General features: G+C 40.2%; 1 protein-coding gene across 1 annotated transcript in view; it reads right to left on the bottom strand.

The window, feature by feature from the left end:
* Nucleotides 1-2,527: 2,527 nt before the first annotated feature.
* Nucleotides 2,528-16,945, bottom strand: part of plpp4 (phospholipid phosphatase 4) — a 49,871-nt gene continuing 35,453 nt past the window's right edge. Inside the window, exons 4-7 of the mRNA XM_084948685.1 lie at nt 16,396-16,459; nt 16,125-16,249; nt 7,079-7,249; nt 2,528-5,525 (exon numbers count right to left, since the gene is read on the bottom strand). Coding sequence (XP_084804811.1) covers nt 5,317-5,525; nt 7,079-7,249; nt 16,125-16,249; nt 16,396-16,459 — 569 coding nt within the window. The 3' untranslated portion in view covers nt 2,528-5,316. The remainder of the gene's footprint in view (nt 5,526-7,078; nt 7,250-16,124; nt 16,250-16,395; nt 16,460-16,945) is intronic.

Here is a 16,945-nt window from a genome sequence, read left to right as displayed (position 1 = left end):
TGCAGCCTCCTGAAGGGTATTGCAATGTTAAGTGATATTAGATGCCAGCTGACTGTTGATGCATTAGATCTAGGTTGATCTGACTCCCATAATGGCACTGCTCATCCAGAAGTGGGGAGCTGCCCTTGACAGGAAAACAATACTGGGTGTTTTGAGGGATGACATTTGCCTGTGATTGAGCACTCTAATCAATCACATACTGAATGGAAATCATCTTGCCTATTTCTGAGGCAAACAAACGTGTTACACAAAGCTTTTTACTGCTGTATGAAATTTTAATTTTCTGCGATTCAGAACAATATCTCTATTAGTTCACAGCAAGAGGCTTCTCCCAAATTTTCCATAAGACATTTTCAACTGTGGCTTTCTGTGTAATAGTGATTGTGTGTGTGTGTGTGTGGGGGGGGGTTCAGTTTCGCGTGTGCTCAATGTGCCTTGAAACGACACTATCTACTGTACCTAGCAGAAGCGCCAGCTCCTAGGAAATATTGTGCTTATTTACCAGCTCACTGTCAAATCCAAACAAACAACTGTGAACGTCAGATTACGTTCACTTTATAAATTTTTATTGCAGAATGGATCATATTTCACACCCTCACACCTGTCTGAGGTGTTAGGTGAAGCCTGGAGTTTTCAGGTTGTCAAAGATTCACTCTCAGCAGGGAGACTTTCTCCACTTACTGTTGAAGTAGGTGCTGCAGCTCTGCTGGGTCTGATTGGATGGGGGGTTTTTTTAGACATCACACAGCACTTAAATGTTTCAGCTGAGTTTCTGTTTTTTCTTTCAATTACCCTCTCCAACCTTGAGGCCGTTTGCTTTCACAATTGTCATCACACTTTAATATGCTGTGGAAAAAAGGCACATCACAGCAACTCATCAGTGCAATGAGGGGAGATGTCTGGGAGCAACAACCTCATTGATCTGTGATGTCTTTATCTTATTACTCAGGAGGAATTACTTCCATGAGTAACACCGCCACAAGGGTTAAAGGCCCTCATGAAAAGGGTTTGAAATTTTAGCCATTCAATTTACTGAATGTATTTTCACACTCTATTATTTGCAGGTTTGAAAGTGACTGGACTTCTAAAGAGACTTAAAGAAGCCCAGTCGCTCCTTAGATTGCTTTAGTTCATTGATGTTTGTGGGTTTTCATTCATGCACAGCTCTCAGAAGGTCTTGTCTCAGCATTGAGGTCTGGACTTTGACTAGGCCATATCAGCTCTTTGGTTCTTTTCTTGTTCAGTCATTTTGTTTTCAGATTTCAGCCACGCTTTAGCTGTCAGATGGCCTTACATTTAACTCAAGAATGCTCTCATATACAGAGGAGCAGTGTTAGGGTAAAGTGTTACACAGTAATGCATTACTGTAAGAAATTCAGTTACACTACAGTTATGACACACACCTGTGTTATTACAGATGTAAAAGTTGTCAAATAAAGGTGTTAAGATGTGCAGATCAACAAACTGACAAACTTTTGGATTTAGAGGGGTGGTCATATTGGCGGTTAATCAAATAACCCTCTTAATGCCTATAGAAGCCATACCTAAGACTGCACAGAGTTCTGTAAAAATGTTTTCTAAGGAAACTTTCCATAAATAAAAATCCTGCTCATATTTTTTTTCATTAACAAGCTATCTTAAAATCTTAAAAGAGCTTCAGTTGACTTGAAAGCTTAATAAAAGGCATCTTTACCTCTTTAGTCGCCACCAGGTGAATCAATTACACCTCTGTAGTGTTAGTATGCATTCTGCTAGGCTATAGTATTGGTTTGGGGTTGGTAAGCATTGCCTCCTTCCCATGAAACTAACTCACAGTAACTGGGTCCAATCTTTTAAAAGATCCAAATATATATTTTTTGTAATTTATATTAAAAAAAGAAAGATTAAAAAAAATGTGATACAGGCAATGTGGAAATGTGGAGTGTGGTTTATAATTACCACAGGCCACCCATTTGAGGCCAAACTCAAAAGTCAAGTAATCACCAAAGTCACTAAGAAGAATGTTTGTAAGATACGTTGTGCCAACTCATCCAAGAGCTGCAGTTATTCCAGTGTGGTGAACTGACCGACCAACGCATTAGCACTGCTGTCATTAGCATGGCCAAAAAAGAAAAGAAAAGCTAGAGCTGTCACTGACAGCAACCCAATCAGGTTATGAAAATCAACAGGCAGTCTTAGGCACAAATATGTTTATTGGAAACTCCCTAAGCAAGAGTGCAACACAGCTGGTGCAGTACACACACTTAGACCAGAGTTCTGCTTGCGCTGTGCTAACCGATGGCAGCTCCGCTGAAGCATAAAGTAACTGAACTAACTGAGCTCATTCAGATGTTTGCTACTGCACAATCTAAGATTGTTCATTTGCATAATATAAGGAACAGTGTAGTAGCTGCTAAATACAGTTTTTTTTTTTATTCTAATACCCCAAACCTTGATTTGTGAGTTTCAGTTTCTTTCATCAGAATTAGTATAGACCCCCACGATCGCACAAGATACCTAAGGATCCTTTGATTCTTCATGGACAAGGTTCACACAGCTGCAGTCCTTTATTGTACATAAAGTATACAAATAGCAAAACACAGCTCAAAGACTTCTCAAGGCCTGACATGCTTATTGATAGAAAACAATCTTCTCACAAATGGAACTGGCATGCCATGAACAAAGATTCTTTTTTTTTCTTCAGACATCTATTCATGATAGCTGACAATCATCTCAATATTCTTCAGTATTTTTATTTTCTTAAGTTTATTTATGCCTTCAGTCCTCGTGAAGGTGAAACATCTGGAAAAAATATCTGAGGAGTACACACTGGCTGCTTATCTAATTTAAAATAATTAAATATTTATTTTAATAACTTTTCTTTCTCTCTCTCTAAAAAAAAGATTGAATTTCGTTTCTTAGTGACACATCAACCATTTGAAATAACAGGACACCAACTGCTACAACAGCATCTATAGCACCAAATGAAAACAAGCCGTGATCTTAGATTATTTCTAAGAGAGCGGGGAACTCAAATCCCCTGTTGAACAAAGGTGAAAATACAGACTTCTGAACAATGCTTTTCCTGCAATATACAGTACCACATAATAGGAGAAAACTAAATGACAGAGTACAAGCATCAGACCGCCATCAGTCAGGCAAATGCAGGTATAGAACATTGTGTATTTGTGTCACAATCCTTTTTATCTCTAAAAATCTGCCTCACAAAGCCAGTATCTCACAGTGACACATTTGCAGTCATGTGCTGAAAGACTCTATGGAGTCACTCTCCTTTCTTACAGTCAGCTCTCAGAGTCTCAAGTCCCATCACAGAGTCTGATGCGCAGCGTCGAGCACCTTTTTCCCTCTGGTGAAACGTTCGTTCTTTGTAAAGTTTCACGTTGTATTGCATCATTGTGAGATCGGCCTTGTCAAACGCTGCACACAAAAACATTCACACGCTCGCGCGCGCACACACACAAGTGCTTTTCAACAGCTGCCAATGGGTTGCATTTGTGATTCAGGCTTAATTGTGACACGTTTAAATAAATCATGTATAAAGTCATTTTGATCAGAGAGATCGTTCCTTGTCTACCTTTGTGCCACGAGCCAAACTGTGCCCAGGATAAAGTGAAACAACAGCTGAAGGTACAGCTGATGTTTTCCACTAAAACATATGTGGCGACAGACTGTAGAGAATGTAAAAACACTGCTCACGAGCTTCTTGACAGGATTAAAAAAAAAAAAAGCTTTCTACATTTGGCTTGCTGCTCATTCATTCTGTTATGCTGTGCAGTTCTCCTGCATCGCCCAACACATTGCTTTTTAGTGCTCGTTTGGGTTAGAGCTGTCCTAATATCTAATTTTCCCATTAATGTCACAGCAATGGCAAAAAAGCGCATAGTAACTAAGGCAACGAAAAAAAAAACATAATTTCTAACTGCAAAAGGCTACAAATTGCTTTGTTGATGATAGGAAACCAGTCATCTAGCTATCTGGGATTTCTGTTCATAATGAAAAACTTGGTGCATACTACCTAGGCATAAAAAAAAACTACAGATCTTTGGTGTTTGCTTGTTTCAACATGCTGTCCCTATATTAAGAAAAAAAAGAACTTTAATGGATGATAAATACACCATAATCACAGCCCTGGGTTCAGATCTCTAGTCTGCTGAATACTAGATTGTCTATTTGTGGGGCTACATTAGACTGAAAGCCATTTGCGATGCATGGGCAGTTCACGGGGCACCTCATATAGTTCTAATGCCCTCATAAGGAGCAGTGGCTGACCGTGCTTAATGAGGATTAATGCAGAAGCAGATTGGAGTTTGCGCCTTCCCAGACACACTTCTGCCACAGCATTCCCGCTTGGCTGTTATTGATTGCCCCCACTGAGGGTCCGTGTTCCTGTGCAACCTCGGGGAACAAGTGTTAAATGCAAAGCAAGTGAAAAATAGAGTTTGATGGTGACAAGGAGAGGAGGAGGAAGAGAAATGAGGAAGTGGTAATATGCAGGGTTTACAGCCCAAGAGAATGGTGAGAATTTGAATAATGAAAAAAAAAACATTGCTTTTGACATGGAGCTGTGCTTCCCTAAGTGAGTATTGGTTCTTTATTTATCGTTATGCTGCCAGACAATAAAATAAAACTGCTGGAAATAGTAGAGGTATGAATATAGACTGCTCCTGCATGCCTTAAAGTTTTAGGCCTGGTGCCTTACAAAATGCAGAAGACATCTGTAGATTTAAATGAAACACAGGATGTTGTTTCATTTCTGGCATGAGGTGCTATCAGATTCCACATTTTGTTTTAAAGTGTGACATATACAATAACACTAGTTTAATTTCATGGTTTGATTGCTGTGACATTTCATGGGATCTCCTCAACCATCTGTCCCATTCCTTTACAACCAAACAATAAATATACTCTAGCATATAGCAACCTGCCAACCGTGTCTCTCATTACGCAGAAAGATTCCAGCGAAAGCTGGCAATATTTTCATCTTCTTTCACAGCCATTAGTAAGACATCTCCTCAGGTTTTCAACTTTTTTTTTTCTCGTCCCTCTCTGTGGCAATGTCCCATATTCGTAGGTTCCTCGCATACAACACATCTAAATATAGACTTTAATGGCTGCTGAGCAAAATCAAAGAGAAAAAAAAACAAAACAGGAATAATGTAGGTGCCACCCGCAGTGTGGGGTTTAAGAGAATAGAAATGCATGAGGCGTTTCACTGTCCACTGGAATGTATACAAGAGTCAGTCAGTCACTGGGAATGGGGGGTGGGCTTGGCGGCTTGGTGAGGGCGTTGGGGGTAGTCTCAGTGGTGGCCACTAGTCATACTGGCCCTTCAGTCAAGCCTTCCAGGGGAAGGGTGGTGGCGTTGTCAGTGGGCTGCGGGTCGTCCTGAGGATGCATGGGCGTGTGCGTGGCAACAGCCAGGCTGGCATAAGGCAGGTGGCAGTCCATGTGCAGGAAGGGGGGGTAGTGCTGGCGGTAGCAAATGTATGCAAACAGCAACCCGATCACTCCTCCAACAAAAGCGTCTGCGAGGCACAAAAACAGATATATTTAAAGGAATGCATGGATAGCTAAGTTTAGCCTGCGTGAAGGAAGTAAAATAACACCTGCAAATTAGAATTATCACAATTAATAAGCCATTGATGTATGTGTTGCAGTGCTTATATTGTAGTTTGGAGTTCGATGAAAGAAACTTGAAAGGGAGAGTAATGAATCTGCTCTGCTGAGCGGTGGCTTCACTTGCCTCAGGACAGGAGGCTGTCTGTGTCACTTTGTCATATGCTGAACAGGCTTGTATTATACCTAGCCACCTTTAAGCTATAATATATCATATAATATCACACTGCCATGGTGAGTATTAAGTCTATATCGCTCCATATAGATCAAAATGACACAGCCAGCTGGTGGCTGAAACAGCTCAAGTAGAGGCTTCTGCCATATCAAAATGATGTTTTTTCCACAGGTCTCCCTTTATTTCGTCCTTCTGGGTGAAATGAAAAAAATATTGCAACATCGATTCCCGCCATTCAACAGCTGTACAGTGCACAAGTTTGCTCACTGAATGTTTCATCGACTGCTGTCAACCGAATTTAATAGACTGTGACTTGATGCGATATATTTGCTGGGCGGCCTCGTTGAGACGGCGTGTGGAAGGCCAGCCTTTTCCCCTCAGAGAACAGAGGGCACATCCAAAGTGAAAAGGAATGGTGAGGAAAATTAGTATCTATCGAGAATGGTGCTGCAGCCTGGCTAATGGCAGCTCCCAGCTTGTGTTTACAGTGGGAGCAGATTGAGCCCTCTCAAGTTTAATAGCCCTCTGCGTACTTACAGTTTGCTGAGGAGATTCACGAGAAAAAGTTGAGCTAAGAAACACAATGAGGACCCATGCAATGATTGGCTTGTCTTGAACTGCTGTAGGTGCTTTGCTTTCATTGTAAATATATTTTAGCTCCTAAAAAAAGTGGAACATATAGCTCTCTAAAACTAATTAACACCCCATGACAGAGCTGTCATCATATTTGCACATACGCTTTTACACACCTCACCCACATATTCATTCGCTTCCTCTCGCCTCACCCCTCCATCCCAGGTTTTTCTAAGTCTTTTAGTAAATATATGAAGTTAAACCAGAGAAAGAATAATGATGTAGAGAAACATGAAACCTTAACCTTATAATCATAATCTCCTCCCAAAGCTGGTGAATGATATGATGCATCTGATGCAGTTTTCAGGAATTAATCATTATGCAATATCTTAAAGACAGCTCTTTAAGACACAATTTTACGCCTGTTGGATAAAACAAGTGAACTTCTTAGTTGGACTTATCGTACCGGCTGCACTTTTTAGCTTCCTCTCAATTTGTCAGGTGTGATGATGAAGTTAAAGCTTGTTGTGATTATAGGAATACAGCTGTTACAAGCATAGGCCTCATTACTCATCTGCATCTACAATTACAAAAGTGCCTTGAGCAAGGTTGGACTGAACATCAATAATTTCTGGCTGACACGGGCACAAGACTTTTTGTGGCAATAATTCTAATAAATGGAGGAAAATCTCGTGTCTAAGCTGTCAGGCAGACCTTGCCAGTGGTGTTTGTAGTCACAGGTCCGGGACAGTGCAATCATCATGGCGCTGTAAAGAGGCAGCACCATAGCACAGAGACGCCAGCTACGCCCGCGACCCTGATCCGTAAAACACTGCAACTTTCCCGCCAGATAGAAGGAGGTGAAACCAAGACCTGAGAATGCAACTAGAGGGAAGACAAAGAGAAAGAAAGAGAGACAAATCAATATTGAATGTTATGTACAACATTCAGATTATCAGTTTTTGTCTTGATCTAGGCTCTTGATATAAATACAGTCAGTGAGCCAGTCACACAAGGCTAGTTCAGTTACTTTTAATTCAGTTTTTTTTTTACATAGCACCAAATCACACACAAATCACAACAGTTGCCTCAAGGGGTTTTATATTATAATGTAAAGACCCTAAAATATAAATAATAGAGTGATGTGATACCACTCAGCCAATCAGCTCTGTGCATTCCAGGTGGTAAACACTGACTCTACAGTGTCAATAGCTGAGAGTAAGTTACACATGAAAAGATGGTAGAAAGAAAGGGAGAAATACAGACGATTGTGTGAAAAGCTTAAAAAATTGACAAGGAGGAAGGAAGGAAAAAAATAGGAACGAACGGTGCAGTGCAAAAATGAAAAGTGGACAGTGAACATAGAGCAATGGGTGAATGCTGGGCTTCTCCAGATGCAATTTGTTGATCTCTAAGATGATGAGGACCTGAAAGAGCAGCTTGTATGTGCTGATCCTTGCACTTTTCAACTGAGTTAGGTTTCTCAGGTATGAGGAAAGTAGCCCTGTGCATCTTGACCATGTTTGGGTCTACGCACTTAACCGAGGCAGTTTTCTCCACAGTTATAAATGGCCTATATAAATTCACTCACAATAAATTTGTGTGTAAATGATCAGTATTTATTCAGGTTTTGACGCACACGTTTGTAAAATAGTTTTACGTGTGGTCAGATTGCTTCTTACTTGTGTGTGGATTGAAGCACGCGCTTGAGAGTCCTAGAAAGTTACACACAAAATCGGCGTACATATTTGTAAGTCTAAATTTACACTTGTGGAACATATTGTACACATTTGCAACCCTTTTTGTGGCAATTTTCTCTCCATAATTAAAAGAGGGGAATAAAGGGAGCCTCTAAAACTGCTCACAACTGTTCAGCTGTGTTGAGATTTATAATGGTTGAGACTTTTCAGTCCGGATAGGAAACAGAAAAGAGGGAATTCGAGATTTTCCGCCCTTTATTAGATTTTTCTGAAGTTAAACACTTAAACTTTTAATGGCGAGAATTTTGAAAAATCATACATATATGTATATAATTAAACATTATGATCATCCAGACCTTTGCTGGATGAAGTGGACCTCTTTAAATTTTAGTTAAATACCCCTGCCCTATTGTATGAGCACTTGGTAAGAGTGGGAAGGAAAAACTCCCTTTTAACAGGAAGGAACCTCCAACAGAACCAGGCTCGGGCAGGGGCAGCCATCTGCCGTGATGGGTTGAGGTTGAGGTGAGGGAGAAAGGACAAAACACAAGCTGTGGAAAAGAGCGAGAGATTAATAACTCCTGATTAAATGTGGAGTGGTGTACAAACACAGAGAGGGAAAAGAGGTGAGTGAAGAAGCCCCAAAAGTAACCTGTCTATATAAAATCATACTACTAATATATTTATGTAGTTTAAAAGGTAAATGAAATTGTACTTATAAGTCACCTTTCTATTCAGCTGAGCAGTCAAAGCAACTTATTACTATAAGTCTCATTTTCACCCTATGACACACAACACTAACATTCACACACACAAACACACACATGCTTAAGCATCAGGTTGAGCTTGGACTTCAGTACCTTGCCCAAGGATACTTCAACCTGTGGAGGAGTTAGGGATCGATTCACTGACCAGCTGATCCATCTGTGTAACTGTTGAGCATTTTGGAAAAATGTAATGGAAACTGATAGGAGTTTTGCAGCAGTTTTTCAGAAGTTGAGTATGTGTTTCCACTGCACTTTTACCTGCTTTCAATGTGCATGAATTGAATGATAAAGAAAATGGAAAGAGGTCAAACCTCCAGCAAAACTTGCAATGTACAGATAAACATTTTTTAATTGACCAAGGTGTTTTGGCTTGTGGCCTTCAAGGGATCATCACAATGAGGTCGTTATGATGAGATGTTGTTGGAGTTTTTGACCTCTTCCCACAGCCACCCACTCACAGGTAATTTCACTGAGACTGCAGTCTCTAAACGCTGTGCTGAAACACTCTGCAGGTACCTAGGAGCAGATGGGAGCAAGCAGAAAACTACACTTACAGAGCTAAGCAGAGCCCACACTCTCAAGGAGACTCATTTAGCAATTTGCATACTCTTGCAAAATGAGGTCTGTTTGCAGCATCAGTGTGTGCATCCCACATGAAATAATTAGCTTCCTAATGACTGAACACTGAACAGCTCTCACCTCAAAACAAGAAAGTCCTGGGTTTGAATCCATGAGTCAGCTGGGGCTTTTCTATATGAGGACTATGTTTGAGTTCTGTGGGAGTTCTCTCTGGGTGCACGGTTTTCCTCCCACAGTCCAAACACATGCACTGGTAATGGTCTAAATTTGCCGTACATAAGAAAATCATCGGATTAGTGATCCTATGGTAGCACTCACTCACAAAAAGAAGAGAATACACATGTCCCAAATCATACCACTCGAGAGTGGGTTAGAGTTTATAAATTACACACATACACACAGAAACATACGTTACAGTGAAAAATAAAGCCCCGAGTAAGAAAACAATCGTGACTGAGCTACTCGCCATGCAATGCTGAAGAGACCACCCCTTGTTTTAACTGATGTTGTAGAAAAAGCAGCAGTCTAATTATCAGAATTAAAGGTTTTGTGATGGAGCCATTAATCTTTGCCCTGGCACAGGGTCATTAGTTAACTGCTACAGCAGGCCAAACAGCACCCAGCCTCACCCATCAGATGCCCAATTGTCACTTACCCCACAATCTGGCCCAGAATACTAAGACCAGCAGGACACATGTGCAGCCAGGAGAGAGAGAAAGTGAGGAAATCCAATGGGGGTAGAAGGAAGAGGCAGAAAGTTCAGCCGTCCCAACAGCTGCCTGTCTTGCTTTCAGGTGATGACTTGGATCCATTAACAATTCTGAATTTTACACTGGACAATTTAAACCAGCATAGTGGACAGTTGGTTTAGGCTAATATAAGATTTATTTAAAGTGTGCTATGTTATTCAGTGTTACTTGCATGGGAAGTTATGGAGATATTGTAGTTTCCTTCATTGCATCCTTATTCAGAATACTTTCCAGTATTACATTTTTCTGCGTTTTTTTGTTTGTTTTTTTGCTCTTTTTGTTTTTGCTGGATTGCTCACAATATATCTTCTTCTTGCTAGCCAGCCAATTTACCCATCAGATGTAAGCAAAAGTTGGATCCTGCTTGAAAAGTAGACTGGGGTAAACTGGGAGCCCAATTAATGCGAGGAAAGATGCAAACACTACAAAGATAATGAAGCTTTGGGTGATATACAGCAGATTTAAGAGGCTCCCAGAGGAAATTCACACCTGCCCAATATTAACAATGCATTGCACAGAGAGGCTTAGTGGACCCCAAGCTTTAAATTGCGCCAGTATTTGCTATACCTTGTCCTGTATGCAATAACACACTGGACATTGTCAGCATTACCAAAAATGCATTACTTTTGAGCTTTCTAGCTCACTTGAGTTCCTCTGCTCAGAGGTTATGAACAAGCCATCCCCAGCCTAAGCGTTCCTCACTGCCCATCAATCTCACTTCTGGGCAACCTCACCACATTTCCCATCACAGCTCACACCATTTATTTTAATAGCTCTTACTATAGCTAAGACAATTACATTACTCACTGTGAAAGACAGGACCAAATTATCAATAAACCATAGAGTCGGACATTGAAATGTTCAGTCAGCATGGTCTAACTCATATTAGTTCAACAAGACTTTCAATATTATCTTTTCAATTTCTGGAGAGCAGATCACACATCATTTTTGTATTAGTAACAGCAGTAATGTAACACTTCAAAAAGGGTATCATATTGCACAAAGTCATCTTCACTGTTTGAACATGATAAACGTATACATTACTCTGTGCGTTGTACATGCTTTGATTCTTCTCTTCTAAAATCATGACCCAGCTGGAGCAGCCATCTAGTAAACTGCTCTTTCCCGCTTTAATCATTCATTCAGAGTGACAGGCACATATCCATTTATGAGAAGGAGGCTGCACAGGTCACCAAACTCACAGAACAACTCTCTCCCTGATTTGTAGCAATTTGCTGCTATAGTTAAATACCAGAGCTTTTTCGTAATATGTGGATTTCATACATAAAACTCTGCAAATGGCCCATTTTAACTGACGTGCAGTCTATAAATCTGAGCAACTGAAGACAATGTTGAAATACTCCAGACAGAAAATAGGGGAACTGTAGATAGAAACAATATTGTCTAACCTTTATTTTTAGAATTTATTGACAGAAACAAATAATAAATTAAATCTAACCTGCTGCAAAGCTGAGCCAAAATCGTCTTTTTTATTGCCATAGTACACACAAAGTTTATGTTTGTAGAAACAGTGAGTCAACATCTTGAGGATTGCTCTAATAGAAATGCTTTTTCAGCATGAATAATACAATAAGTATGTGCTCTATACACTGATTTAATAACCACTGGGATGTTATTGTCTTGTTCAGAAGTGGCAGGAGTTCCTAAGAGGACAGAGGGAAGAGGGAAGAGGCCAAGGATGGGGGGGAAACATCATGTTTATGAATCTGTCTCATTCATTTCAAAAGCTTTGAAAAAGTTATTCCCCTGAGACTAAACAGAGATGCCTAATGAGAGTAATGAGTACAGTGTGATTGCCTTTTTTCATCTTCAAACAAACACAAGGTTTGTGCAGAAGTTTCAAGTGAAGAAGGACCAACTTTGCACTCTTTTTAAAGATGGAAATGATGCAAGAAGGTTTTTCTTTTTGGTAAACGTGTTAGAAACTGCATCCACTGGTGCATCCAAAGGAAACGCTCCGCCACATAAATGGAGCACAGTCTGCAAGCTAGTTCAGGCAGACTGCTCAAGCTGGACTGCGTCATACACACTTACATGCCTTACTCTCCTCGCCTCATACACCAAACTAAGACCCCAAATTTGTTTAGACACCAACATTTCCCATTTCTTTCACTAACATGTGCTGCTCTGCATCGCTGCCTGCTGTTCAGCCCCTCCGTCGCCCCAGCAACTACCTATAGGTTTGAGCCTACAGGCATTTTTTTTTTAAATTTGCTTTTTGATTTTTAATTGTAGCTGCATCTTTTTAGAGATGTGGTGCAGCAGAAAAGGCAATAGCAGAGCTGCATGATAAATTGAAATAATGAGATAGAATTTGCTAACTAGGAGTTTTTCTTTAGGCCCTCAAAAGATTTGCACAATTATTTCTTATACAAGAAACACTCCTGTACCTACTTTGGATTTTGACTGGAGCATTTCAACAGCGGGACAGGTTGCCATGTGATTTGATAGACATTTTTCCCTCAGGTAATTACTTTACGTTTTTATTCAAGTCTATCTATCTATTAAGTTAAAATGTTCAGGACTTTGGTCTGTATAAAAAAGCTGACATTAAACTCAGTTGTAGTTCTGGCAGGACACGGAGTCAAGCTCAGCCAGCAATCTCGGCTTCTTGGCTCTCTGTATCTATTAGCTTGCCATTTCTTCAATGTATTTGGTAGGATGAGCCAGAGACATTGATTACAGTATGTCTGCACTTGGGAGTAAGACTTAATATTATCTTGACTTTCCACATGTATTTATATGTAATAACCTGAGGGAGGAGATCATTTTAAACCTTATTTTCTGGCAGTTGCTTTTTTTAACAGATTTATGTCAATTTTTACATCCCTGTGACTCCTGACACTGAACGTATGGCATTCTCCCTGTTGATTATTATTAGGTAAAAGTAACTGCCCTGGGATGTAACCAAGATCACTGCCAATCTGCAAGTCTAACTTTCACAAAGATTTTTATCTTTGTTAGAATTAACACAGCAAATGTGCTAATATTAGTATTAGCTCAGAGCAATGCTGAAGTTCAGTCTCAAAGATCTCAGTGGCTGTGGCTGAGCCATTACACCAAACTTATCTACATTCTAGCTTTAAACACTTAACTCATTACTTATTTATGTGTTACTTTATAATATGAATTTCCATCAACACCACACTCCAAACTCATATTATTATGCTTCCAATCTCCCAGCCTTCCTCACACTCTCCTTGCTGTTTTGACTTTTGACCCCAGCAGGAACAAGTGGGACACAACCCTGACTCTCACAGAAGTAATGCATATTAATTAACCACTTGAGCATGGAGACTGTTTCATCCATTAACATACAAAAGCTCAACAGAACCTCCTTATTAGCGCTGTATAATTGCTCCTTCACTCTGCACTGAACCGTGTCTGACTGTGTTATAGCAGAAATAAGAGGACACGCTGCTGCTGCAGCCTAATTCTCCCTAGACATTCAACTAATATGATGGACATGGCAAGCTAAGGCTAATTTAATATAGATAGTTGTGCATAAGTGAAAGAAGCAGGAGCTGGAGATGTGATTAGCTCCATCTCTCAGGATTCATTTAGGAATCGGAGAGACTGTAGATGGTAAGATGGCAGATGGGTTTCAAAAGTGTTTATTAATTGATCATATCTAATGGCTTAATATTCACAAGGGGAGAGTGGTGATATGAATATGAATATGAAGTAGACAATTAGAGCTAATGCTTTAGGGCCCGGTTGCTTTATCGCTGTGGATATTGGTGCAGCGAATTCAGGGGAGTTGCTATTTATCTGTTTGTTTTTCTTTTTTCTGGAACCTGTCTCCTCCAATTTATGTTATTCTTTTACTTTGCTATGAGGCAAAGAAAAAGAAATCTAATCAGGGGCAACGTGAGCAGCTTTAACAACTTTCAAATGCAATAATAATAGTCTGAGTGTTTAAAAAATAGCTGTCGACAAACAGTGGAATCTGATATATATGTATATCTTTGTTCTGGCTATTCTTGATGGATTTCGTTTGCATTTTACCGTGCGTCCTTTAATGACACAAACTGCATATCTGTGACCTCATTTCTGAGTCTGTGAGTGCAAAACTGTTTATTTTTCCCCTATAGTCTGAGTGTATGTCTTCACACAAGCCAGAACGGATTTTGTGAAACATCCAGATGCCATTTTAAACAAGGCTCCATTCACTCTCGTCTTCTCTTTGGCCCTATTCTTCTGTCCCACGCCACATTTGTCTGAGTAAAAGCTCTGTAACTTATTCGTGGTCCAACAAGCAATTTCTGGTGAAAAGGGACAGAGACGGGAAATTGGATTTTTTCTGCTCTCTAGATGTGCTAGTGTATGGGCGCTCCCTATGTCCCCAGTCGCACTGTTCTCTCAATCACTTTCTTACTCACTGTGCAACAACATAAGGCTATTAGAGCTGTCGCATAGATGAATGTAATCCATGCTCAGTGCTGCGGTGAATTACAGAGCATCGTCCCTCTTTGCCATGTCCAATGGGACAAAGCCAACACTTCAAAGCCTTTCTTTAAAGCAGGTGTTTGAGAGGTTGTAAGCATTAGACTTTAGCATGATTACTATAAATATGTATTTCAAATAAATCTGGGCTGTGAAATTACATCATTGAATTCACATGGTCTTGGCATGTAACACACAAAAGCCCAGTGATCTCATGTTTGATTAGAAGCCTGCTGTAAACATTCAGGATGACAATTAAACAAATTTCCCAACCATTTCAGAAGCAGAGCGTTTCTTGTACATATGCCCAATATCCCTCAATAATAATTCGAATAATTCTCATTTGGTTTCATTAGAATCTTTAAAAAAAAGAAGAAGAGGTGTTTAAGATTCATCGTGCATTTTCAGCTCTTTTCTCTACTGTGACAAATAACTGTTTCGGTAGGATGCAACAATTTGCTTATTTGCACATTCCTGCAGTACAAATGATTACTGCGTAATTACCTTGTCAACTCTGAAGGAGGATGTAGAGTAGAAATGTAATGAAAATGCAGAAGCAAGCAAAACAAAATACATTTCATGCATGTCACAGCAGTAGCAAAGCACGCAAAGATGCTTTCTTTAATTTCGCAAAACAGATACTGTGGTGTGCAAAAGTCTTGAGCCACCCCTTGTTTCTTCCAAGCAGCCAGACTTTCTTGCAATTTTTCATATCTTGAGTAATAGTTCTCCAGGCTCCTGCCACTTAACACTGACGTATGACTTATTCAAACATGAAAAAGGCACCTAACTCAAGGGAGGAACCAGTGCTGTCACATAACAGACAACATAGCAAAGAACCTGTTTTAAATTCCATCTTTAGGCACTTTTATATGAGCAAATTGGACAAGTAGAGGAGAAACACCAGAACAAAACACCGTAAAAAAATAAAAACCCAAAACACCAAAGCCATGCCGTCACATTTTTGTTCAGTGCTGGCAAGACCATTAATAGATCTTTGCAAAGATGTATCTTCTTGATTAAAGCCTTTACATCCCAGATGCACCACGCTATGCCAAGAGTTTATTCAGCATCTGTGTGGCCTCCAGCAAATGTTCCATGGATACCGCTTAACATTCGTCTGCTGGACAACAGGAAAACATTTGAATTATTTAACATACTGCTGAAGTGAAAACAGCTTGGAGGATAAGATTTTGTGTGTCCTAAGCCGGAATGCACAGCTGAGCACAGCAGGATATCAGATCAAACGGTGGGTGTGCATTCAACTCTTACTTAGGGTGCGCAAATTGAATGAAACTGATTGCTACATGTTGTAATTACCATGAAAGAGAGAGACCTCATACCTCATACATACAGCAGCCAGTCAGTCATAGATTTTGTTTCTACTTGGTGAAATGTTGCTCAGAGCACCATGCCGTTTTAATGAGTGTCTGATATCTTCTGGCATTGTGTTGCAACTTCTGGTGGTGATTTATGTCAATCGCCTTGTGATACTCACAGGAGGAATGGCTGCTAGGGAAGCTCTTGCGCCCCTCGGAGACTACCGCCGGCTCCCCAGTGCAAAGCATCTTTGCATTCATTTGCCCATCTGGGAAACAACGCTGTAAGTAGTCTGGCCTCGGTCTGAAAATCAAACAATACCATCGACGGGAAGAATTTCATTTTACTTGTCAAGAGTGAAAAAGGGATCTCATGTGGCAAGGGCCAAGAGCCTAACATTTAGCATTACTGACACTGCCTTTAAAAAAACATGGGCTTGTTTAACGTACCTGCCAACAATCAACTTGATAGTATTTGTGAAGACTCCGTTTAGAGCAAGAGCCAGGGATACAGCTGGAGGAAGAGAGACACATAGACATGAACATTTTACAGTGTTGGGGTACAAAGACTGACATTTTTCAGCATCTGTAGGACTAATTGAAACCATCACGCTGCAGTAAATCATTCATGCTGTCAGTGTGACAAAGATTCGGGCAGGTTTACTTCTCTTCTGATATAATATAGCAATAAAACATCGATGGGAATTTCCCTTGCAGGTGGACACATGGTTGTTAGGGTCATGTGTGAGCAGCAACAGTAGCGAGTAGGACTGACAATTGTATGCTTAGCTACCCTATGAGACTTGTGGTGCTTTGAGCTACTATAAATGCCCCATCTAGCTTTTGTTTTAGGAGTGTGGGTGAATTGCCATGGACCAAATATAACAGATGTCTGTCAGATCAAATCCAGCAATAAGCTTTCTCATCTCACAGTAGTGATAAAATTTTAGGTTCAGTCAAGGCTCGGGGCATAGGGTGTCTTATTCGATCATCTCAGGAT

This window comes from Perissodus microlepis, chromosome 13 (genome assembly GCF_051167445.1).
Source record: "Perissodus microlepis isolate ML-2025 ecotype Zambia chromosome 13, ASM5116744v1, whole genome shotgun sequence".
Classification (NCBI taxonomy): domain Eukaryota; kingdom Metazoa; phylum Chordata; class Actinopteri; order Cichliformes; family Cichlidae; genus Perissodus; species Perissodus microlepis.
Note: the sequence above shows the minus strand (reverse complement) of the source record. Positions and strands in the feature narration are given on the sequence as shown.